The sequence below is a fragment of the Ursus americanus genome, chromosome 21, assembly GCF_024610735.1.
Source record: "Ursus americanus isolate L20-20 chromosome 21, mUrsAme1.1.p, whole genome shotgun sequence".
NCBI lineage: Eukaryota > Metazoa > Chordata > Mammalia > Carnivora > Ursidae > Ursus > Ursus americanus.
Window position 1 is genome coordinate 50,899,180 of NC_142147.1, and position 25,837 is coordinate 50,925,016.

The window sequence follows — 25,837 nt, forward strand, 5'->3', positions numbered from 1 at the left end:
AGGGATGCCTGGGGGGCTCAGTTGGTTAAGCGTCTTCCTTTGGCTCAGGTCATGATCCCGGGGTCTGGGATCGAATCCCGCGTTAGGCTCCTTGCTCAGTAGGGAGCCTGCTTCTCCCTCTGCCTGCAGCTCCCCCTGCTTGTGCTCTCTCTCTGACAAATAAATAATTAAAATCTTAAAATAAAAAAAAAACTTAGGAAAACTAAAATGGCAAATATGTTGCAATGATAATATTTGGGTATATTAGGTTAAGTACAATATATTATTAAAATGATGTATTATTAAATTAATTTCACCTTTTGGAAAACTTTTCTAAAAAATGTGGCTGGAGTAAATAGAAAATTATATATGTGGCTCCCACTGTATTTCTATTTGTAAGTTCTGCTGTAATTCAACAGGGCTTAACACATGAGTTCCTTGGGGGTATGGGGGCGGGGTCCATGTCTGCGCCCACACAGAATTAAACAATGCCAGGTTTTCCAGACGGTTAAATCGGCCTTCCCAATCTGACTCCCTATTAGAACTTTGCTTTAGGGGGGCGCCTGGGTGGCACAACGGTTAAGCGTCTGCCTTGGGCTCAGGGCGTGATCCCAGCGTTGTGGGATTGAGCCCCACATCAGGCTCCTCTGCTATGAGCCTGCTTCTTCCTCTCCCACTCCCCCTGTTTGTGTTCCCTCTCTCACTGGCTGTCTCTATCTCTGTTGAATAAATAAATAAAATCTTAAAAAAGAAAAAAAGAACTTTGCTTTAGGCCTAGTGTTAACAATTAAGTTTTGGCTACTTCCTGGGCTCTGGAGTTTGGTGTGTGTGGAGGGAAGACTGAGTTCCCCCACCTATCTATGACAGGACCTTATTTCAGCACATCCTTCCCCACACACTGACAAACCAGAGTTAACTCCATCTGGCCCCAGGTGGCTCTGGGTGAAGGGTGGAAGGTGGCAGGTGACAGTGAGATGGAAAGTTGAGGGAGGGAAGACACACTTAGACACACTTTTCCTGTTCTTGGGACTCTCCATGTCTCTCTTCACATCCCTCAAAAAGAGGACAAGTTCGAACCCCATTACTAATATACATTTTTAAAAGTATTATCCTTAGGGAGAAAGTGTTTCTTCCCCATGTCATGAGTCCAGTCCTTGCAATGCTTAATGTATCTTTCCATGAAAAGGACTTTTTCCAACTGACATTCCTATTGTGTGTGTGTTTTTTTTTTAAGATTTTATTTATTTATTCAACAGAGAGAGACAGCCAGCAAGAGAGGGAACACAAGCAGGGGGAGTGGGAGAGGAAGAAGCAGGCTCATAGCGGAGGAGCCTGATGTGGGGCTCGATCCCAGAACGCCAGGATCACGCCCTGAGCCCAAGGCAGACGCTTAACCGCCGTGCCACCCAGGCGCCCCATATTGTTTGTTGTTTTTAACAGGGCTGCTGTCTGTTCTTGAGGGGCAGACAGCACCCCCAACCCATATTAGGAATGGACTGTCCCGGTCACAAAAACAGCTAAGCATGTCCTTCCTCCTAGATCCCAGAATGATGTTCCCAAGACCCATTCCTGGAAACCCAAATGGATCGATCTTATTAAACCCGGAAGACACCCCGGCTCTTGTCCTGGTCCCCATCCCACCCCCACCCCCACCCCGGCCATTCAGAGTGGAAGTTTACAGGATGTAGGACGCTCCTTCAAGGGTCTGTCCAAGAATATTAGACGTCTGAGATTAGAAAAGTGATGTGGGATTTAGTTCCTCTAACTGACAGAAATGGACTCTTCAAGTTCCCTTTGCCCCAGATTTCTCAATAGCCCGCGGAATCGTAGTTCCTAATGCTTTGCCGTCCCCAAAATCAGTCCGTCAAAGAGGGTCTCGGGGTGCCAAAGGGTGGTAGTCGGGCCAAACCAACCGGATTCATCAAGAATCAGCGTTCTTCAGTACCAGGTCCCATTCTTGCTCGGGAGGAACTCCAAGTTTGGTGGAGGAGAGATTCACGATTTTGATTTGGCGTTATGGTTGCCAAAAAAAAAAAAAAAAGCATTGTATATTGGAAAGTGGTTAAAAACCAAAATATAGTTTAAATCCCCGCTCTGTCATTCTGAGCTGTGTGACCTTGGGCAAGTCATGCAACCTCTCTGGACCTCAGGTTTAAGGTCTGCCTAATGGGGCTAGATTTAAATTACTGTTTCGTCGGTTCTGAGAAATTAGGTTTCGACATCTCGGCCACTAGACAAGGGAGGGGGAGGGGTAAGGGAAGACTTCCTGGAAGAAGATTTAAGGAGTCGGGGGTAGACGAGCGGAGGGAGAAAGGGAAACAGGGGGACGCTTGCGCAGTAAACACCTCACATTTTCTTGCCCCTCCCAACCACTTCTCTGCAGCAGGGAATTGCAGGGAACGCTCCACCTATCCTAGCCCAGCTGAGTGACAACCCCCGTTCTCCTTCCTTCTCTACCTATGATCGCCCTTCTCCCGCCCCCACAACCGCCCAGTCGGGGGCGGGAATAGGGCAGCCTGGCGAATCCGCGGCGCCTGCGTGGGCGATCTACCCGCTCATTGGCCATGATCAACGCAAGTCCCACCTCCCCGAGCCCACTCCTCCGCCTTCCTTCATACCAATCCCGCCCTTCGCGGGATCCAATCAGCATCGGACCCGGCCTCACGGAGGGGGCGGTCCCACCGCACGTAACCGAACTCCTCCCGTCCCTCGGGCAACGCCCCTTCCCCCCACCTTCCTGCGAACGGAAATAGCGGGCCACTGGGCCAATCGTAGCAGCGTGCCTTTGTCCAGGGGCCAATGAGGGAAGAAGCGGAGGATGAGCCCGAGTCTGAGCGGCAGTAATCTGAGCCAATGGGAGGCTGATAGCTCAGGATGGCGGACGGGAGGGGAGGGGCCGGGGGCGGAGACGTGGCCTGCCGCCCGCCTGCCCGCCAGCCAGCCCTCCCCCCGGCCGGCTCGCCTCCTCGGCGCCGCTTGGGGTCCTTTCCTCCGGGTCCCCGCTTGCCAGCCCCCGCTGCGCTGTGCCCTGCCCGGCCAGGCCTGGAGCCGACACCACCGCCATCATGCCGGCCGTCTCCAAGGGCGATGGGATGCGGGGGCTCGCGGTGTTCATCTCCGACATCCGGAACTGTGAGAGCGCGGCCGGGGGACACTGGAGGGAGGGGGAGCGTGGAATTGAGGGGCTCGGGGATTACAGAGGGGCCCGGGGCATAGAAAGCCATTTCGGTCGTAGAGGGAGAGGATAGAGAGGCCCCGGGGGGAACTTTAGGGTGGGGGGAATGGAAGGACTTAGGGTGTCATAGAGTGCCTCTTGAGGTGACGACACGGAGTGGCTAAAGGCGTCCGGGAGGGTCTTAAAGGAGAGGAGGCTAGTTCGGTCCCAGGGCTGGGGACATAGAGGTGTCCCCTACAAATGATAGAAAGGCTTGGGGAACCTATTAGCGACGAGGTTAGAGAAATCCCTGATATCGACAGAAACGGAAGGAGGTGCATGGGTGGGGGGTACCCTGTGGAGCGATAGAGTGGGAGAGGGCCAGAGGGGACCGGGAGAGCGTAAAACACAGGAAGCATAATGCGGCCGGGCTTTGAGGGCCTGGCTGAGGGGGTGTCAGAGAGGGGAAGGGGCTAGGTAGGTCACTGAGGCTCCTGGCTAGTGCACAGAGAGGGCCTGGGAGTAATAGAAAGTCCCAGGGGGTTGGGGAGGAGAGATGGGAAGGTGGGGGACTATAGTGGGACCCTGATGAGGGATAGAGGGGCTCCAGGATGGAGGATGGCTTAGGAGACATGGAGGGCAGTGGAGAGGGGGCTAGGAGGGTCACTAAGGGAAGAGGAGGGATCAAGAATATAGAGGAGAGGTGCTGCAATTGGAGGGTCTTGGGAAAACCTGAGATAGGAAGCTAGGGGCCTGGAAAGAAGAAGATATTATAAAGTGGGGGTTTGGGGAATGTGCCAGAAGGGGGAGAGCCCAGAGCTCAAAGAAGGGCCCAGGGAGCCTTAGGAATTTGCGGGGAAGAGATCTGGAAAGCTGGGGGTTGGGGGAAGCCTGGTCCCAGAGAGAAGTCAAAGGTCAGGAAGCAGGCCAGTCCCGAATCTTGAGCCCTCTCCCATCTGACCACATCAATATGGTGACAGTGATCATCAGCAGGAAGGATTGTCGTGACGAGGAGAGACCTGGCGCCAAGTCAGCTCCCAACTCCTGGGAGTGGGTGTTGGTGTTTGGAGCTGCCAAGAGCTTCAGAGGCTATATCCGCATGGGCTCTAGGGTCAGCCAGACCTGGGTTTGAGTTTGGGGGCTGTCACTCCCTAGCCATGTGACCTTGGATGGGGGACTTCACCTCTTGATTTCCTCATCTGTCAGGAGGGACTGCTGATTGCACCTTCCTGATGAGGTTGTTGTGATAATGTATGTGACTGAGGCCTTTTGCACATTCCAGGCACTGGACGGTCTTGGCTGTTGTTTTTGTCATTCGGTGGATCTGACGATTGGCCTCTGTTAGATGCCCAGAGATTATCTTAGAATTTAGTAGGTATGAAAGGACCTGGCACATAGTAGATGCTCACTGAACGAGAGGGGTGGAAGCTGTTGGGTGTCAGGTGGAGGAGAGATGTTATGGTTGTTATGGAAAGAGGTGAGCAAGGAGGGGCTGTGGATTAGGTGGTGGGCCAGCAGTTAGGAGTAGGTGTGCATTGCCCCTGATGCCTACCAGTGATGTGAAGTGATGTGACTCTTGGTGAGTCATTTAACCTCTCTGAGGCTCAGTTTTGTTTTCTTTTCTTTTCTTTCTTTTTTTAAGATTTATTTATTTATCTTAGAGAGAGAGAGATCACAAGTGGGAGGGGCAGAGGGAGAGAGAGAATCTCAAGCCGACTCTGCACTGAGTGCAGAGCCCGACCTGCGACTCAATCTTACAACCCTGAGGTCACGACCTGAATGGATATCAGAAATCAGGAGTTGGCCGCTCAACCGACTGTGCTACCCAGACACCCCGGAGGCTCAGTTTTCTTGTCTGTAAACTCCCCTGATAATAGCATCTTGTCTCTGAAGGTTCATTCATCCGTTCATTCTACAAATACTTTTTGATACTGTGCCTGGGACTGGGCTACAACAGTGAACAAGAATCCCTGGCTTGGGAGCACCCAACCATAAGGGACATAGAAAATAAACACAGAACTGCAATACATGATACCATGTCAGAGGGTGACTGGTAGTGTGACAGAAAGGAAAGAAGGAAAGAGGAGGAGGTACCGGGATTGAGAGGGTGCTTGGGTAGGCCTCACCAAAGAGGTGACATGTGAGTAGATTTTTGAGTGAAGTGAGGGAACGGGCCCTGCAGATTTTGGACGGAAGGGACAGTCCAGGCAGAGAAATGGTACGTTCAAAGGCCCTGGGGTTGCAGCATGTTTGGCATGTGTTCCGGTAAGAGCGAGGAGACCCGTGTGGCTGGAGCTGAGGGGCAGGAGATGAGGACAGAAAGGGAACAGGGATCGTGGAGGGCTTTGTGGGCCTTAGAGAGACTCTGGCCTTTCTCTGGGTGAAACAAGAGCGGCAGGAAGCTTTAGAGCACAGGAGGGACATGAGCTGATTGATGTCTTGAAATAATTCCTCTGCTGCCATGAAGGGAACAGACTCAGGAGGTAGTGGCGGAAGTAGGCAGATAATTAGGGGCTGCTGCAGGCATCCAGGTGAAAGATGGTGTTGGCTTGACTGGGGTGAGAAGGGAATGGTGAGAAGTGGTTGGTTTGGGGACAAATTTTGAAGGATTTACAAGGGGATTGGATGGTGGGGGTGGGGAAGGAAAGAGAAAACAGGTCAGTGTCACTGAAGGACCCTAGAGGGGAGACTCTGACTTGGGGCCAGTAGAAGTAATTTGGCCATGTAAATTGGGGCTAGAGAATCACGATTCCTCTTGTTCTTCGCCTTCTCATCAAGTAAATGTCAAATGGCTGATGTGTTTCAAACCTTATGGAGGGCCCTGGGGACACAGTGGCGAACAGGACAGATCTGTCTGTGTCCCTGTGAAGCTCCCAGCCCCCATGAGGGAGACAGGTGCTGCATAAAAACCGTAGCCGTCCTCCTCACAAACACATGTATACAGATGTTCATAGTAGGGCTCATCACCATAGCCCCAAAATGGAAGCAAGCAACCCAGGTGTCCATCATTGGATGAATGGATGTACAAAATGGGGTCCACCATGCAATGGAATATTATCAAGCCATTAAAAAGAATGACACACATGGGGCGCCTGGGTGGCTTAGTTGGTTAAGCGTCTGCCTGCGGATCAGGTCATGATCCAGGGTCCTGGGATACAGTCCCATGTGTTGCTCCTTGCTCAGCAGGGAGTCTGCTTCTCCCTCTCCCTCTGCCCTGCCCCCACTTGTGCTCTGTCTGTCTCTCTCTCTCAAATAAATAAATAAAATCTTTTAAAAAAAGGCCGGGTCTAGCGGCTGGGTGGCTCAAATTGGTTAAGCATCTGCCTTTGGCTCAGGTCATGATCCCTGAGTCCTGGGTCGGGCTCCCTGCTCAGTGGGAGTCTGCTTCTCCCTCTCCCTCAGCTCCTCCCCCTGCTTGTGCTCTCTCTCGCTCGCTCACTCTCTCTCAAATGAAAAAAAAAAAAAAAAAGGAATGACACATACTACAACATGGATGAACTGTGGTGAAAACCTTGTTCTAAGTGTAAGAAGCCAGACACAGAAGCCCACATATATGATCTTGTTTGTATGAGGTGTCCAGAACAGGCAAATCCATAGCGATAGAAAGTAGATTAGTGGCCACCTAGGGCCGGGTAGGGGGTGGTGGAATGTGGAGGGACAGCCAGAGAGTGTTGGGTTTCTTTTTGGGGTGATGAGAATGTTCTGGAAATAGATCGTGGTGATTGTTGCACGAGACTGTGGATATACCAAAGACCACTGAATTGCACACTTTAGAACGGTGAACTTGATGGTATGTGAATTGTATCTCAATTTTTTGTTGTAAGTGGAAAAAATTGTAGCTGTCCGAAGTCCAGTGAGAGAGAGGGCCACAGTGTTGTGAGAATGAAGACTCTGTCTGGTTGTGTTACTCAGACAACGTGGCGGAGTTTGCCAGGCCAAGGGAGGTGGGGAAGAGCTGTGAAGGCAGAGGGACAGCCATGCAAAGGTCCTGAGGCCCAGCGGAAACAGGAGTCCTGGAGGATGGGAAGGGATCTAATGTTGGGCAGGTGGGCAGAGGCCACCAGGGAGGGTTTCAAGCCGGAGTGAGGGAAAAGAAGGCCTGAAGGATGTGGGTGAGCCAGCGCTCAGACATGAGCAGGTGGAGGAAGGGGAGGGATGTGGAGCCATCCTGCTGGAGAATCTGAAGGCATAGTGGAGTTCAGGGGGAAGACTGTAGAAGGAGGTGAAAGGCAGGCTTTTGAGAAGGAGGGCAAGGAAGGGCAAATTCTGCAGATAAGAAGGGGACAGGTTTGGGCTGGGCCCAGCCTGAGGGCATGGCCCTGGACTGTCTTGAGTGGGAATCTGCCTCCCAATCACTGAATCTGACCGGAAGCTTCCAGGGCCCAGGCTGGGCTGTCTCCTCTGTAGGGCCCCAACTACCTACAGGCCTGAGGAGAGTTTGCGAGGAATGGGAAGGGGGATGCTGGGTTGCCACAGTGCCCTGAACTCCTCCATTAGGGTGCGTCCTACTCCAGATTGTGACCCCTTCCTTTTGTGACTTCTCCCCCAGGCCCATGAGCACAGGCCCTGTTCTGATCCCTCCCTGGGGCCCCAGGTCTGCCGACTATGGGACCTAGCCCATGGGAGTCCTCAGGAGACATTTGCTAGTTGGAAGAATAAGTGAATGAATGAATGAATGAATGAGCAAACAAACCAGTCTTTACTGAGCCCCGATTGAGTGCTAGACACTGCTCGAAGTCATGGGATTGCAACAGTGAACAAAAGTCCCTCTCCGTGGTGCTCATATTCCAAGGGGAAACAGATCAGTACACAAATATAGTATTCAGGTGTACAGACAGGTGGTGGGGCTGGGGCGGGGGGTTGAGAGGAAATAAAGCAGGGAGGGGGTACAGGGACAAAGTTAGAGAGAGTGCTCTTCTGTAAGCTGGTCAGAGAGTCTCTTGCTGAAAAGGTGACATTGGAGCAAAGAATCAAATTTGGTGGGTGAATTAGGCCTGCATAAATCTGGAGGAGGACATTCTTGGCAGCCTGTGCAAAGGCCCTGAGGCAGGACTGTGGTAGGAGGAATTCGAGGAGGAGGAGGAGCAGGAAGAGGAGGCCGCTGATGGTGGGGAGGGTAGGAGTTGTGGTCAGAGAGGGAACTAGTGGATCTGTAGGGCCCGGAGGATGACAGTGAGGACTTCGCTTTTAGTCTGAGCCAGATGGGAGCCATGGAGGGATTTGGAACACAGAAGGGACAGGATCCCTCTGGCCACTGTGGAGAGACCAGAAAGAATGAGTCTCACTTTGGTACTCCAACATTAGTGTGCCGCTGGGGGCCGTCCACCCTGCCCCAGGCCCTGCACTTTAAGAATCGGTCTTTAGGTTGCGAGGGTCCGCCAGATGCTGAAGGCAGACAGCCCCAGGCCTGGCCTCACCCCCTTCTGTGGCATCTAGTGCACCCGGTCCACAATCTGCATTCAACACCTTTCCTGTGCCAGGACTATTCTGACCTCCGGGGATGCCCCCTGGGAATGAAGCAGCCACACATCCCTGCCCTGGGGGTGCTGCATTCTGACGGACACCCTTCCCTTAACCCGTAATGTGGCCGGCCACCGTGGCTCAGGGATGGTCTTTGCAGCTGCGTTCGTTTGCAGCTGGTTGTTCCAGGAGACTATTTTCTCTCTCAGGGGTGGTGATGACTTTGATAGCACGAGCACCATCTAACCCAACAAGCCGGATACAGAAGCTTAAATTTTCCAGGAGCCGCATGATGAAAGTAAAACCGGGGAAATCAATTTTAATATATTTTATTTACACCAGTACGCTCACCATATTATTTGAGTGTGTAACCAATGTTTTCAAAATTATTCACGAAGACAGTTTATGTGCCTTTCTCAGTGAGGCCGCGTTTTCACGGGAAACACTTGCTCTGCATTTACGAGTTCGAAAAACTGAGGAGTTGAGAAAGTAGATTCACAAAGTACCCGGGTTGTTCCGAACATACCTTGTGGTGACTGAATTGAGAATTGGTTTTTAATTTTAAATTTATGGAAAATATGAATTTCATCCCTTGGTAGCGCCAACCGTATGTCAGGTGCCGAGTGGCCCCACGTGACCCGTGGGTCCCACATTGGGCAGCGCAGGGCCACCGTGTTCTGGATTTTATAGCGGTCCAGAGTTAACACACATCAGCTTCCAGAACTCTCTTTGAGGACTCTGGGCTGTTGGGACTCGTGTGGGAGACACAGCACGGGGGTCCTAGTAGAGAGGAACATTTGTTCCTTGTATTGTAAATGGGAGCTGTCTCCCCTGAGGTACTGGACCCCCTTGCCTGCTACCTCCATAAAAGTATGTCAGTTCCTCCAGGGCAGAGGAGCCGGGGTTTTTAGGGTGCCTTTGGTGGCAGAGACAGACCCACCTGATGCTGCAGCTTAGCACCCGGCCGGGAAGGCTTTATCTCCCCTCACTAACGGAAGCCCCAAGGCAGGGCAGGTCGTTGCTCAGCCATTCCTTGCCCTCACCTGCAGCAAGCCCCCTTTTCCACCCGCGCGCTCCTCACAACCACACCTGCTGGCAGAAAAGGGGCCTGCAGCCTCCCGTGGCTCCCCAGCACCCTGAGAGAACCCAGAAGAGGCATGGAGGTCTGGGCCTGCCTGCTGTACTAGCCTCCAGGCCTTTGCATGGCCTGGAGCACACTTCCCCTTATTTCTGCTTGGTCCAGTGCCGCTCTGAATTTTGATCCTCAAATCCCAGGAGATGTGTACCAGGAAGACTTCCTCCCCTGGTCTGATTCCAGCTTCCCAGCCCCCATCATGTTTGCCTGTGTCAAAGTACTCGCTTGTCCCCGTCAGCCTCCTTTCCAGTCCAGGAGCTCCCCCAGCGCAGGGCTCGTGTGACTCATCCCTGAGCCTGGCCTAGGGAATGTTCGAGGATAAGAAATCCCCTTAAAATGCGCGGACACGCTTGCATGCCTTCCTGAGCTCATCCCCCTGTCTCTGGCTGGCCCTGAGTGCTGGAAACTTGTTCCTTCCATTAGCCCAGTTCTGTCCCAGCTGCCCTCAGCCCCTTTCTTCCACATGTTACCCTCAGTAGCACCCATGTGCTGTCTCTGGGTACCCAGGCTACTACTTGCCTCTAGGTCTCTGCAGAGATGCGCCCTCTGCTGGGATGCCCTCCCTCCAAGGCTGCAGCCCCTTATCTTCTGGAAACCTGGTGCTTTCTTCTCTCTGTGAATTTTTTTTTTTTAAGATTATTTATTTGAGAGAGTAGGGGGCTGGGGGGAGCGGCAGAGGGAGAGGGAGAAGCAGACTCCCCGCTGAGCAGGGAACCTGCCGGCAGGGCTTGATCCCAGGGTCACAACCTGAGCCGAAGGCAGAAGCTTCACCAACTGAGCCACCCAGGCGCCCCTGTGAGTTCCTTTTTATAGCAAAGTGTATCAGTTGTGCGGGAAGGAATATCAAATAGGTGTGGACAATTAAAGAATCTTTAAAGACAAAATATACACACACATATGTATATTCTCTAAATATCCCGTAAATTGTCCGTATCTGCTTAGTACAGTTTTTTGCATAGCTGATTACTTCCCTATGAACATACATTTATATGTAATATACAAGTATAATAACTTACGTCAGTATATGTACATATATGGAGGTAGTAAATGTGTAAAAAAGCCCACGGATCGTAAGTGTCAAGCTTGATGAACCTTTCTTGACTGAACACAGTTTCAGAATCAGCCCCCAGAGGCAGAAGTGGCATCTCCGACTCCCCAGCACCCTCCTTGTGCAGCCTCATGGTCCCCTGTCCTCCCCCCAAGGATAACCACGGCTCCATCATCCAACACCATGGGTTAGTTTGTCTGCGTCTCAAAGCTTTTAATAGTGGTTTAAGTGAAGTCCAGAGAGTACTCTAGCCTCAAATTCAATTGCTGTTCAAATGCCTGTCTCTCTGCGATGAAGTCGAAGCCGGTGCTTTGTAATATATGGTCAATTTATAAAAGAGGGTTGTTTTTTTTTTTCCTGGTCCCTACAGAATAGTTTTAAGGTGAGCACTTGAAGCAGTTGTGGTCATCCTGAGGAATAGAATAGAATGTGCACACTGGGGGCGCCTGGGTGCCTCAGTCATTAAGTGTCTGTCTTTGGCTCAGGGCATGATCCCAGGGTCCTGGGTTTGAGCCCCGCGTTGGAATCCCTGCTCTTCTGGGAGCCTGCTTCTTCCTCTCCCACTCCCCCTGCTTGTGTTCCCTCTCTCGCTGGCCGTCTCTCTCTCCGTCAAATAAATAAATAAAATCTTTAAAAAGAAATTTTTAAAAAGAATGTGTACAGTGGTTCCCAGGGCCCGCCTCGCACCCTTGCCTGTCCTGGGCCAGCCCCCAGAGGGAGGCGCTGCCCTGCCACCGCCCTCACCCAGTGAACTGCTCCTGAACCCTCCTCACCTTTCAGAGCCCTCCTCAAATGTCCCCTCCTGGCTGCCACCACTGAAGCCTCAGGCAGCCTCTGTCTCTGTGCATCTCACTCAGGTGTGGGGACAGGGCTCATTGCCTGTGCCCTCTCAGGCCGGGAACCTCTGGGAACACATCAGAAGTGCCAGGTAGGCGTGGGTCCTGGGTGCCCAGTGTCACCCCACTCAGGCCTGGCCCACGGGGCTCGGGAAATGTGTCATTAATAAATGAAGGATCATGTGACCTCTGGGGCCACACAGTCCAGTTCAAGCTCATCCCTGAGGCATTGGCCCTTCCTTGCCTGGATCCCAGAGACCCTTTCCCACCCTCATCCCTGGGCCCTCCACCCCCTTCCTGAGGACGGAGAGCTGATGACTTCTTAAGGCCCTTATTTACGTCTTCGTGCCTTTTCCGAGCTTGGCACTTGGTAGGCCCTTGGTACATGGAGTTGCTACCCAGAAAAGTGGCAGATGGTGGCCCGGTCCTCTAGGGGCTCCTTGTGTGGCCTGGGGGACAGGGGCAGACCCCGACACCCACAGCAGGTGCTCTGCTGGAGATGACACCGGCTGCACGTGTGGTTTTAACAGTAGGCACATAGTTTGTAAAAAGAGAAAGAAACTGGCAAATTTAATTTTACTGACATATTCACATAATCTTACACCAAAATGTTGTCATTTCAACATGTAATCAGTATTTTTAAATTTGCTTTTTTTTTTTTTTTTAAGAATTTTATTTATTTATTTGACAGAGAGAGAGCACGAGTGGGGAGGAGGGAGAGAGGGAGAAGCAGGCTCCCTGCTCGGGAGCGCAATGGGATGCGGGGCTGGAGATCATGACCTGAACTGAAGGCAGACGGGTAACCAACTGAGCCACCCAGGCGCCCCGAGTATTTTTAAATTTAACTCCGGTCAGGAGGTGCTAATCAGAGAGGGCTTCCTGGAGTAGGTGCTAGCTGCAGTGAAGCTTGTGGCAGCTTCCCTGGAAGATGAGAGTTGGAGGAGAGGCAGGATTTCTAAAGACAAGGAGAGCTCTCGGGGCGCCTGGGTGGCGCAGTCGTTAAGCGTCTGCCTTCGGCTCAGGGTGTGATCCCGGCGTTCTGGGATCGACCCCCACATCAGGCTTCTCCACTAGGAGCCTGCTTCTTCCTCTCCCACTCCCCCTGCTTGTGTTCCCTCTCTCGCTGGCTGTCTCTCTCTCTGTCAAATAAATAAATAAAATCTTTTAAAAAAAAAAAAAAAAGGAGAGCTCATACCCTTGCCTGTTCCTTCATTCGTTCATTGCACACAGCCTCCCAGGTGCCAGGCCACAGGCTCGGGGATGCAGATGACACGGCCATGGGTCTGAGCAGGCCTCTGCCCTTCAGATGACCAGAAATGTATTAAGTACTTGCTGTATACCAGGCACTGTTCTAGAAGCTCCCTCGTGATGCTCACAGTCTGAAGTGGGAGCCAGGTTTGGACAGTAAATATAAATACAATAGTTACATGGTGTGGAGTGTACCAGGGAGGACTTTTTTTTTTTTTTTTTTAATAGTGGAAACAAGTATAAGGCATTGGCTTGAAAGAACTGGTCAGAAAAGGCCTCTTGGAGGAGGTGACAAGAGCTGAGACCCACGTGACCCACTTGAGAGATGGGTCCAGGCAGAGGGGACAGCACGTATGAGCCCCCTCCCTGAGACAGGAAGGAACGTGGAGTGTCCGCAGAGGTGGTGGGGGTGTGGGGTGGAACACACAATAACGTAGGGAGGGGTGACATTGGTGGGGTGGCCAGGGCAGGGCCAGGAGGCTGGGTAGCCATGGGGTGGACTCCCCCCAGCAGGGAGGCGGGGAGGTCAGAATGGGGGCCGCTGCAGTGATGTGGGTGAGCAAGCATGGGGTCCAGGTGAGGAGGTCACAGTGGCGGTCCCAGCATTCTGAAGGTCAGGCCGAGAGGACATGGTGACGGCTGGAGTGAAGGGGTGGAGCGCGAGGGGTTCTGTTTGGACAAGCTGGGTGAGCCAGTCAAGGACAAGATGGCGAAGTCTGGCTCCAGTGGAACTGGGGGACGTGGAAAGGGACACAGCAAGCAGTGAGTGTGGCTGAGACCTGGTCACCATCCACTCAGACTGCCCTGACGGAGGTGCCTGGGCATCAGGGAGCACAGGGGGCGCAGGACCTGGCCTGTGGGGTCAGGGAAAGCCCTCTAGACCCATCCCATAAGTGGATCTTGTCAGAAGTGTCGCAGACGAGTTGGGGAGAGGTTGGCAGCCAGGAAATGGAAGAAGTGGGTCTGTGGGCCTGGTGGCTGAGGACCAAAGGATGTAAGAAAGGCTAGGAAGAGAGGGGGCAAGCTTAGCACCCAAGGGTCTGGCCTGGTGACTGGGACGCAGTGGAACCCTCATGACACTGGAGCAGATTTTCAGGAGATGCTGAGCTCAGTGGGAATGTCGAGAGTCCTGGGGGACAGCTGGATGGCAGCTGAGCTAGTCATTCATTCATTCATTCATTCATTCATTCATTCATTCATTCATTCCCTTGTCACATATTTCTTGCCAGGCCAGTTCTGGGGGCTGGTGGTGGAGGCATAACCAGAGCTGTGGTTCGGGGACCACAGTGACAGGTGGAAGGTGGGAGCAAGTCAGGAATCACCCCATAGTGTGTGCCAGGCTTCTCCTCTGGGTTGGAAAGACTGATGAGCCATGGTTCTAACCTCTGTGACGCTCCCAGCTAGAGATGGGGCCCAGGCTTGGGCTCAGCCCCAGGGCCCGGGGCCCCAAGGTGGAGGGAGTGTACCCTTCCAGCTGGGTGGGGGCTTGCCAAGGAAAGAGAGCACAGGCGGTTCAACTGTCTCTTCCCTGCCTTCTCCTCCCCAGGTAAGAGCAAGGAAGCAGAAATTAAGAGAATCAACAAGGAACTGGCCAATATCCGCTCTAAATTCAAAGGTAGGCTGGAGTCCTGGGTCTCAGGGAGGAGGGGGCTGGGAGCCTAGACTCCTGGGTCTGAGGGAGAAGGGTCTGGAAACTGGGGTACTTGAGACTTAGAGGTATGATCCTTCCTCATTCTGTCCCCCCTCTCCTCCTTCCTCTGGCCCTAGGGGACAAAGCCTTGGATGGCTACAGTAAGAAAAAATATGTGTGTAAACTGCTGTTCATCTTCCTGCTTGGCCACGACATTGACTTTGGGCACATGGAGGCTGTGAACCTGCTCAGCTCCAACAAGTACACGGAGAAGCAGATAGTGAGTCTGGGGAGGAAGGGCTGGGGGCCTGCACTCCTAGGTCTGAGGGAGGAGGGGGCTGGAAGTACAGACTCCAGAGAGGGAGGATTGGGGCCTACGACCAGTTAACCACAAGGCTCCCAGCCCCCCCACCTCCTTCCTCATCCAGGGTTACCTTTTCATCTCGGTTCTGGTGAACTCAAACTCGGAGCTCATCCGGCTCATCAACAACGCCATCAAGAACGACCTGGCCAGCCGCAACCCGACCTTCATGTGCCTGGCCCTGCACTGCATCGCCAACGTGGGCAGCCGGGAGATGGGCGAGGCCTTTGCCGCTGACATCCCGCGCATCCTGGTGGCTGGGTGAGGCACTGGGGACCCAGGTGGGGTGGGGTTTGGAACGAAATAGACAAGGCCTAGCCAAGCTCGAGGGTCAGATTGTGTCACCTGTCCAAGGTCTCCCAGCCAGGATGTGGGGATAATGCGAGGCTTCGATTCTGGTGGCAGCCCCCTGGCCCCTCTTTTCATCTCACCGAGCCGACTCAGCGGTGTGATGCAACCTCCCAACATATCCAACGGGGTGTCTTCTGATTAACTGGCCTTTAATACCTGGTATAGAAGAGGTGATAACCGTAAGTTATGTTGGCGACAGCCCTCTGGAACTTCTGCATCTTGATTCATTCGCTCAACAAACATCTGTTGAGCATCTGTTGTGTGCAAAGTGTAGTGCTGATTGCTGGGAATATAGTCGTGGCCAGAAATGGACATGGTCATCGTCTTCCCAAGCATTCATGGTCCAGAGTGGGAAGTAAACATTAATTGAATAATTGCAGGGTGAAATGTACAGTTCCTCTTGGAACCATGCTGTGGGGCACAGGAGCCCATAAGGACATTTAGTTGGACGTCTGACCTAGTCTGGGGGATCAGGAAGAGCTTCCTAGAGGAAGTGGAGTCAGGCTGAGACCTGGATGAGGAGGCGTCATTGGCTGTGGAGAGGGGAAAGGTATGAAAGGCACTGGGGTCAGCCTGTGTGATCATCCTGAGGCAGGAGGTCATTCATCAAATATTTTTTGAGTACCCACACTGTGCTGGGCACCCTCATGGGTTTGGGGAGGTAGGAGGGAGAAGCAAGGACTACTGTGCCCACCCTCAGGAAACTTACATCTTACAGGAAGCTTACATGAGAGGACACCCAAAGAGCAAATACCTACATAAAAAAGTAAGGTGAGTTCAGATAGTGATAAATGCTGTGAAGAAAGTAAAACTAGGTAGTGGGGGGCAGCTCCAGGGAGGGGTGGTGGAAGCTACTTAGATACAGTCATCAGGGAGGGTGTCTTCAAGAAAGTGACTTGTAATTGAGACTGGAATGATGAGAAGATAGTTATTTTAAAATGTTGGAGAGTGTCCCAAGAGAAAGGAGTAGCAAGTGCAAAGGCACTGAGGCATGAGCTTTCTGTATTGAAGGAACCAAGAGATAGTCTCTGTGGCTGGAGGGCAGTGAACAAGAGGCAGAGTAGGGGGTGTTTGGATTTTATTCTAATTGAACTGGGAGGAGTTGGTGTGTTTCAAGTAGGCACAGGACATGATTGGCTTTGTATTTTTAGAAGATCACTCAGCTTGGTATGGGAGAAGGTACGACTTGTATTTCTGGCAACATGGTGGACTAGATTCCTGACTAATGCTCTCGCTGAAACCTAACAATGTGGGATAAAAGAGGAAAGGAAGTATTCTTCAATGTATTCATGAGCTAGTGAGAGAATAAGGAGCGTACAGGCCACAAGCTAAGAGGGACCTGGCACCTGGGGAGATGGGCAGAGGGCCAAAGCCAGATTTTGCTTGGAGGGTGAACCTAGATATTGGTTTGGGGGCCCTGCAGCCTCTGGGAACAGGATACAAAGCTTGTCTGAGGAGAGGCTCCAGAGACCACACTTCAAAGTGAGGGTGACCTAGAAATAAATCCCCTTGGGGACTATAAGCAAAATTACCTGTTTCAAACCTTGGCACAGAATAGCCCACACGCTGGTTTTCAGCCTGATTTTCCCCTACCTGGGTTGTCTACAAATTCTTAAGCCAACCTTTAGTTTAAAGTGAGTTAAGCTAGTAGTAGCCCAGTGCCTCACAGAAGCAAACAGGCCTTTTCAGGAGAAACCCGCCTTGACCACAGATGAAGCTCTAAGTTACATGAGTAACACATAGTCAAAAATCACTAAACACAGGCTGCACGACACCATGAGGGAGAACCAGCAGAAGGGAAACTGAAAGTAACAGTTGAATTGGAATATTCATATATGATGTAAAATAAATATATTTATATGTTTCAATAAATAAGAAAACAACTTAAAAATAGAAGCGCAAGCAGGTTTGAAAAAGAAACGGAGACATTTATTGAAGTGGTCTGGCTTAGCAGCAGGGTAGATAGAGCCAAAGCAGAGTTAGTGAACAGGAGGTAGAACTGAAGAAATTAATCGGAATGCAGCCCAGAGACACAGATGGAAAATTCCAAGAGAGGTTAAGAGTCATGGAAGATGGAGAAGGTCTAACACCAGTTAGAGCTCTAGAGGGACGCTGGCTGGCTTAGTTGGTAGAATGTGCAACTCCTGATCTCCAGGTCGTGAGTTCAAGTCCCACGTTGGGTGTAGAGATTACTCAAAAAACTTTAGAGCTCTAGGAAGAGAGAAGGGAGAGAATATGACAGAGGTGTTGTTTGAATGGATAACGCCTGAACCAAAGAAAGAGGCTGATCGTTGGAATCAAGAAGCCATAAGCAGAACTAAAGACCGGGGTGAAGGTAGCGGCAGGGAGATCACTGAGACGTCTGTTGCCGTCCAGGTCAGAGCTGACGGTGGCTGGGACCACGGTAGTAGCGGTAGAGGTCGTCACTGGGTACGTCCTGGGAGTGAAGCCGACAGGCTGGATTACATGGGGTGGGAAAGCAAGAGAGGATGAGCTTGAGCAGGTGGGTGGATGACGAAGGCTGGGGAGAAACAGGGGAGCGAGAGACAGGCCCCGAGCCAGGTTTGGCCGCGCTGGATGTGAGGTGCCTGTTGGACATCTGGGCAGAGACGTCCAGTAGGCGGCTGGACGGCAGGGAGTTGGGGCCAGAGAGGGAGTGTGGGAGAGATGTTGCACAGAGCGCTAAAAATAGAACTCGAGCCCCACACACCTTCCACGGTTCTAGTCGCCACATCAGACAAAGTAAAAACAAACGGGCGAAACTTCTCTTAATATTCTAATTTAATCCAGTCCATCTAAAATATTTTCGTTTTGACATTGGATCAGCCTGCAAATTATCCGTGTAATTGTTCATGTCGTCACCATACGTGAGTGTAATATACACACACGTCTCTTGCGTCCCGGGTCCAGTAGCCACGTGTGGCTGGGGCATCGTGGGGGACAGCGCAGGATGGATGGTAATTAAAGCCGCAGCCGGATGAAGTCCCTCGGGGAAGACATGAGACGGGATGAGAAGTGATCTAAGGCTAGCCCCAGGGTGGCCCAGTGTGTCCAGGTCTGGCCAGGGAGATGGGAGGAAAACGCAGAGTGGGCTGTGGCTCGGAACCCGGAGAAACTTTCACAGAGGACGGAGTGGTCAGTTGTGAAATTGCCGGCCACCCCGAGTGGGGAGAACTTGGTGCTTGTGAGGGCCAAGAAGGCGGCCAGTGTGACAGGCTCATATGAGCAGAGGTGACATCCCAGTTTCATGCCAGGGAATGGATGCTGAGGGGTTGTGCCCTGCCAGAGTCAGGGGCCAGGCTGGGGTGGTTTGAGTGCTCAGCTGACCTCTTGACACCCGAGACTTGGCCTTGACGGTGACTGGGGCACAGAGCAATATATTTTTTTAGGTAGATGATTTTTTTTTTTAAGATTTTATTTATTTATTTGACAGAGATAGAGACAGCCAGCGAGAGAGGGAACACAAGCAGGGGGAGTGGGAGAGGAAGAAGCAGGCTCATAGCGGAAGAGCCTGATGTGGGGCTCAATCCCATAACGCTGGGATCACGCCCTGAGCCGAAGGCAGATGCTTAACCGCTGTGCCACCCAGGCGCCCCTAGATTTTTTTTTTTTTAATTCAGATAAAGTCCGCATAACATCAAGTTTACTGTTTCAGCAGTTTACAGTGTACAGTTCAGTGGTCTTTAGTATATTCAGTGTTGTGCGGCCACCACCACTAATTCCAGAACATTCCCATCACCCCAAAAAGAAGCCCCATACTCGTTAGCAGCTCACTCCCCATTGCCTTCCCCCCAGCTCCAGACAGCCACTCATCTCCTTCGTTGGATTTGCCTATTCTGCACATTTCAGATAAATGGAAGCACGCGATACATGGCCTTTTGTGTCCGGCTTTTTTTCACTTGGCGTAACGTTTTTGAGGTTCCTACATGTCGTATGCGGCTGTACTTCTTTCCTTTTTATGGCCCAATAATAATATTCTGCTGTCTGGAGGGACCACATTTTACTTATCCATTCACCAGAAAGGTTCCTTTTGACTCATGAATAATGTACGAATCCATCGCGTGAACTTTGTTTTCCGTTCTTGTGGGTAGATGCCTGGGCGCAGAATTGCTAGCTCATGTAGCATCGCAGGTGTTTTTGAAAAAAGAAAGGAAGCAGTTAAATTCTCCCATCATCTCTCCCACATCATCTCCATCTTCCCCTCCCTCCCTGTGCCCTGCATTCGATGGTCGTTATTCCCACGTACCTCCTTGTCCTTTTACACCTGCCCCCCCCCCCCGTTCCATAGTTGTAAGCTTTACCTAAATAGTTGCACGGTCTCTGGTTAAGTTAACCAAGGTGATAAATAGCTCTTATTCCTCCATTTGGTGTGCGGCCGGACATTCCCTTACCCATAGCTGGAGGTGATGGTAGAGGTCACCTCCCTCAAGGGCTGGAGAAACACCTAGAACGGAGCATGGCCTGGGGTCAGGGCTTGTGCCATGAGCTGTGACGATGGTGAAAAGACCATTAATGGAGCGGCATTCCACTGGTCTGGGACAGACCTTCTACTGGTTTTGGTTTTATTTTTTATTTTTTTTTAAATATTTTATTTATTTATTTGATGGAGAGAGAGACAGCCAGCGAGAGAGGGAACACAGCAGGGGAGTGGGAGAGGAAGAAGCAGGCTCCCAGTGGAGGAGCCTGATGCGGGGCTCGATCCAGAACGCTGGGATCACGCCCTGAGCCAAAGGCAGACGCTTAACGACTGAGCCACCCAGGCGCCCCTGGTTTTGGTTTTAAACTGATGACGGTCAGTCAGCAAACATTCTCGCGGCGTCACCTTGAACACGCATGTATGCCCGCCCCCGGGGTGGGTGTCCAGGAGCAGCCTCGCTGGGCTTGGTCCGCAGCACTCCCAGCGGCACACTGACCCGGGGTGGCCCCACTCTTCTGAGGGCCTGTCCCCACGTCTCCTCGAGGGCTCCCGTATCCGAGGCCCGGCCAACGTGTGTGCGTCTGCCTGGCTGGCGAGAGGAAACAGCGCTGCCTTTTCGCTGCCATTCGTGTTTCTCCTGCACATTCGGTGAAACGTCTTTTCACCTGGCTTTTGCCTGTGCAGGTCACCCCTCCTGGGACTTCCCTCTGTGTCCTATGCCCAGGCTTCGGTTGGGTCCTCTCCGGGAAACCCTTGACCTCGAGGCCGCAGCCTGGGTGGTCAGGACATCTCCCCACGTCCCCTCTGTGCCTGAGGCCGCGCCAGCTTCTGGTCCACGGTGTCCTTTCTTCATCCCCCAAATCCTCCTGAGGAGGAAAGTGCCCATCAGAGAGTCAGTGGCTTCCCCCAGAAGTGTGCTCCACCAGTCAGGACCCCAAGCTCACGCGTCTGGCCCTGGTTCCTCGGTTTGTTGTGAAGAGATAAATGAATTAGTCCCGGAGGGTGCCTGGGTCAGTGCCAGACGGAGCGGAAAGGCTCTGGGTGGTGCTTTTACTGCTGTCACCCCAGTGTTGGTGTCCCCATGCTTGTCCCCTGCAGCGTCTCTGTCTTCCCCTGGGTAGAAACAGGGTTGTCGCCATGGCCCTCGATAGCCGGCATGGTTTGGCCCCTGTCGCTCTGTCTGATCTCCTGGCCTCGCTCACTCACAGCAGCCACACGCAGGCCCACAGCTGCCTCGGGGCATCCACACGGGCTGTGCCCTCTCCCTGGGATGCACCGTGCAGAGATTTTCGGGGTTTTCTCATTAAACTCAGTTTTCCATTCACCTGCCACCTCATCAGAGAGGGCTTCTTGGCAAAATAGCATTCCCAGCGCTCCTCGCACCTGCGCTCGTTGGCGCCGTGGCCCTGAAGCCGGACAGCATCTGGTGTGTGTGCTGGGGTACTGGCTGCCTGGCTAGAAGGTGACTCTGTGAGGACAGACGTTTGGACCAGTTCGTCTGTTCACAGCGCCTCCAGCAGACCTGTTGCCCAGAGCGCTCGGGAAGTGTTTGGTAAACGAGTGGAGGTGCACAGCCGGGCTTGACATGTTGCGTCGTTCTGCCAATGACTACAAGGTTACGGAGATGGAACCCATTTTGCAGATAAAAAAACTGAGGCTTGGTGGGTGATGAGGGCAGCACCAGGTGGGATCCCTGGTCCCCCTGGCTCTCTCCACCTGCTGCTGGCCGCCCTTCCTGGGAGGAGCGAGAGAGGAGGGAAGGTCTGTATGGGGCTTGGGTCGCATTGACCGCCTCCGACTCACTTGTGTCCCCACAGGGACAGCATGGACAGCGTGAAACAGAGCGCGGCCCTGTGCCTGCTGCGGCTGTACAAGGCCTCGCCCGACTTGGTGCCCATGGGCGAGTGGACGGCCCGGGTGGTGCACCTGCTCAACGACCAGCACATGGTGAGCCCCGGACCTGGTGCCACCCAGAGCCACCCCACCGCTTCACCCAGAGACACTTCTGCCTCAGACGCTCACGTGGAAGCCCAGGGAGTGTCCCACCCCCGCCCTGATTCCCACCTGGATGTCCACATCTGTCCCTGCCTTTACTCAGGCCCCTAGAGATCTTGGTCCAGTGTCCTGAGTACCTGTCACCCACCCAAATGTGCAGAAACCCCCACGTCCATCCCTGATACCCTCCCCCCCACCGACTGCCCAGGGATCCTGTCCAGTGTCCCCAGCACCCATCACCCACCCAGCCCTTGGGTCTCTGCTTTCAGATCCACAGCCTGGACACTTGTCCCCAGGCTGACCCTCCCCCCCCCCCCCCAGCCCTGACCTGCCACTTGTCTGCCTCTGCAGGGTGTGGTCACGGCAGCTGTCAGTCTCATCACCTGTCTGTGCAAGAAGAACCCGGACGACTTTAAGACGTGCATCTCCCTGGCTGTGTCTCGCCTGAGCCGGGTGGGTGTGGTCTCGTCGCAGGCTGCAGGAGATGGCCCTGGCATCTCCGTCCCCTGGAGTGACTTGCTGGTCCCCCTCACCCTCCCTGAGAGGCAGTCCAGCGCAGTGGTTATGAACTCAGCCTCTGAGCTGAGCTCATCCCGGCTCGGCCACTTCCTGGCTGTGTGGCCCCAGACAAGTGGCTTCACCTCTCTGGGCCTCACTGACCCCATCTGTTCAATGGGGACAATACCAGCGCCCAGCTCACAGCATAGCTGCTGTCAGTCAGTCTCTATAATGTCGGTATGGGCCTGGGCATCATGAGCACCCAGGAGGTGAGAGTGGCTCTCCTGATTTCCTCCCCCTCACCCCACTGTCTCTTGCTTCCTCCCGCATTCCCTGGTGTTCCTCCTGCTCCTCTTTCTCGAACCTGTCCCTTCCTGTTCTTCCTTCTGCTCCTCTTACCACTTTCACCCCTGTTCTGGGAACATGCCCTGAGGCCACCTGTGTACCAGGCTCTGGGGACACAGATGAGTCAGACCCGAGTCCTCTAGGAGCTCCCTGTCCTGTTGCGGGGGAGGGAGATGCAGCAGGGCAGGCCGACCGGCACAGATTTTCATAAAAGGGGTGATTTGGGCTGTCATGGAGGTAGTGCAGGGCATCATGGACCCCAAAGGAGGCAGTTACCTCAGCCTGGAAGTCTAGAAAGGCTTCCTGGGAGAGGTGATACCTGAATGGAGACTTAGAGTGAATATAAACATTTCCTGGGCAGGTCCGAGAGGCCTGGATTCACAAGCAAAGTGAACAAACACACCAGCTCATTCGGTCGCTTTGTCGTCCATTCACCAGATACCTGAATACTCCTGTGTGCCAGGCTGGTCGGGGGGTCACGGACAGGGACACTGGGGGCCAGGCACATGCCATCATGGCAGTGGCACAGCGCATGGTGGGAATGCTTCCTGGAGGAGGGATTTCCCAGCTTGAGCAGGAGTTTGCCATCAGCGCTCTCCTGCTAAGTTCCCGCCTCTTCTCCGAGACTTTCTTATGTCTGATCTGGTATTAGGCCTGGGAACACAGAAAAGGGTCGGAGCCAATTCCTGCCCCAAGCTGCTTCCAGCCTCGGGGACAGCTACAGGGACACAAGTCTGCAGTGAGCTGGTGTGATCTCTGCTCCGTGGAGGAGCTCAGGGCATCGCGAGGCTCCTGTTTGGAGTAAGGGGCTCACAGAAGGGAATTGGGTTGGCAGAGACTTCCTGCCCCCGAGAGCAGCATTACTTGGAGAAGTCGGCGAGCCCTGGCTTAGGTCGCTGACTGTGTGCTCCAGGCTCCCTCACTCCCCTCCCCGGGCCTCAGAGTCCTGCACCCCCTTGGGAAGGCAGTGTGGCTCTGCCCTGCCCCTGCCCCGTGCCCTTCCCTGTCCATGCCTCACGCCCTCTTCCGCCCCCAGATTGTCTCCTCGGCCTCCACCGACCTCCAGGACTACACCTACTACTTCGTGCCGGCGCCCTGGCTCTCGGTGAAGCTCCTGCGGCTGCTCCAGTGCTACCCACCGCCAGGTACCACCGCCGAGCCCACCCGGGCCGGGACCTGGGGCCTCGGGCCTGGGGTCTGTCAGGATCTCTGTGAGGGTGTAGGTCTGGGGGGGCAGCCCAAAGGATCGGACAGATCGCTCGTGTCGTGTGGATCTGCTGTGGGCCAGGGTCCCTGTGAAGCCACGCTTGTGTTTGCGCTCCAGCCCTGTAATGTAGGGGCTGTTGTCACACCTGTCTTACAGGTGACAGAACCAAGGCTGGGGGAGGGGAGGCCCTTGTCCTGGGTCCCCCAGCAGATCAAGGGGTGATGCCAGGCTGTGCTGTTTGAATGAGCATAGATACCTCTGTGAGAGGTTTTAGTGACCTTGCTGCTCAAGGTCACAGCCATGGTGTGGATGATGAGCCTAGCGTGAGCCAGGTAATGCGCCGGGGGTGTCTGTGCCCTCCCGACAGAGCTGCTGAAGGGGAGCCATCCCTGCAGTATGCAAACGGGGAGACCAAGGCTTGGAGATGAGACGTCTCCTTTCCAGGCCCAGGCAGCAACACTAAGGGGTGGAGCCTGACGCCAGCATCAGGCTCCCAGTCCCTCCCTCTACCCTATAGGCCCTGGCTCCCCCCCCCCCCCCCCCCCGCATTCCCGTTTCCTCATCTGTCTGACCTCGTAGAGCAGTGTCTGAGGGACCCCATGCTGGGGTGCTCAGCACACAGGAAGTGATTGACCAGCCAGCTCCCTTCAGTTCAGCCAGGGTACCGAGCACCTGCTATGGCCAGGGACTCGTGCGCGGCCCTGAGTCTTCCCAGGCAGCTGTGCGCAAGCATGCGCGTGCACACACGCGCACGTCTGTGAATGCATGAACGCGTGTGCAAGTCTGTGCGTGTCCGCACGTATGTGTGTGCAGCACACGAATTGTCTAATGGAAGTGACAGCAGAGGCCCCTCCCAGCCTGTGCAAGCCAGTGGTGAATTTTGTCACATGATCTTGGGAAAGCCTGTTCCCCTTCTGAGCCTCTTTCTCATCCGGTAAGGAAGAGCTCGGGCAGATCTCTAAGCTCACTTCCATCCCAGGAGCCCTGCCTCATCATTTCGGGGTGTGCCCAGAGCAGGCACCTCGCCTGCTTCTCACCCTCTGCGTCATAGGAGTTGTAGCTGTGGCCCCGAGCAAACAGTGCTGGGCCAGCGGGGTTATCTCCGATTTATCTACAGGAAGTCTTTCTGGTACCGTGTTATGAAAAATCTTCCAGCGCACAGACAAGTAGAACATACCCGTCATCTAGACTTCACGTTTTGCCATGCGTGCTCTGTTTGCTCTTTTTTTCCTGAAGTGTTTAAAAATGAGTTAGAGACACCACGATGTTTTTACCTTTGAATATCTTATTGCACATTTCTAAAAACTATAGGCGTTTTTATTCACAGCGGCAATTCTGTGGTCACGCTTGAAGCTCACAGCAGCTCCCCAGTTGTCTCAAAGACCCACTGCGGATTTTCCTAATTAGCCCCCAAATACTCACAGTCTGTTCAAGCTAGGATCCAATCAAGATGCATGTATTTTTCTCGTGGGTTTTTTTTTTTTTTTTTTAAGATTTATTTACTTATTTTAGAGAGACCGGGGGAGGGGGAGGGGGGAGAGAGAGAAGCAGACTCCCTGCTGAGTGCAAACCCCCCCCCACAGTGCGGGGCTCGATCTCATGACCCTGAGACCATGACCTGAGCTGAAATCAAGAGTCAAACGCCTAACCTACTGAGCCACCCAGGCACCCCTGAAGATACAAGTATCGAGGGAGGCCTGGCTGGCTCAGTCTGTGGAGGATGCAGCTCTTGATCTCCGGGTCATAAGTTCAGTCCCTACGTTGGGGATAGGGATTACTTAAAAATAAAAAATAAAAAAAAGAAGAAGAAAAAGACATAAGTATCGAATGTAATTCTTTCCCCTAAAGCTCTGTCTTAATCTGGAAGAATTGCCCCTTTATTCTGTGCCATTGGCTTTCACCCCACCTTTTATTATGAAAAATTTCAAACAAAAAAATCACTTGGGAGAAGACATTTCAAATGAAAGATCCCTTGCAAGAACGGTGTCATGAACACGCAAGGCCCCCGAGACCCAGCAGAGACTGTGAACGCTGCTCCTGGCGCCCCGGTTGGTTTGCTGTCTCACACACACACTTACTTGCTCACTTACTTGGCTTAAGTTACAGACATCATAATGCTCCCCCAGCCCAAAATACACCCACACACATTTCCTGAGACCCAGGAACACTGCCC

The 25,837-nt window shown here is 53.2% G+C and overlaps 1 protein-coding gene across 2 annotated transcripts in view; it reads left to right on the forward strand.

The window, feature by feature from the left end:
• The first annotated feature begins 2,873 nt into the window (after positions 1 to 2,873).
• AP2A1 (adaptor related protein complex 2 subunit alpha 1) overlaps positions 2,874 to 25,837 on the forward strand; it is a 30,717-nt gene continuing 7,753 nt past the window's right edge. The window contains exons 1-7 of one of the 2 annotated variants that reach the window (XM_087870990.1): positions 2,874 to 3,111; positions 14,407 to 14,475; positions 14,628 to 14,770; positions 14,919 to 15,112; positions 21,437 to 21,566; positions 21,966 to 22,067; positions 23,494 to 23,602. In XM_087870990.1, coding sequence (XP_087727116.1) covers positions 3,045 to 3,111; positions 14,407 to 14,475; positions 14,628 to 14,770; positions 14,919 to 15,112; positions 21,437 to 21,566; positions 21,966 to 22,067; positions 23,494 to 23,602 — 814 coding nt within the window. In that variant the 5' untranslated portion in view covers positions 2,874 to 3,044. The remainder of the gene's footprint in view (positions 3,112 to 14,406; positions 14,476 to 14,627; positions 14,771 to 14,918; positions 15,113 to 21,436; positions 21,567 to 21,965; positions 22,068 to 23,493; positions 23,603 to 25,837) is intronic. The other variant, XM_087870991.1, reaches the window with a different exon arrangement.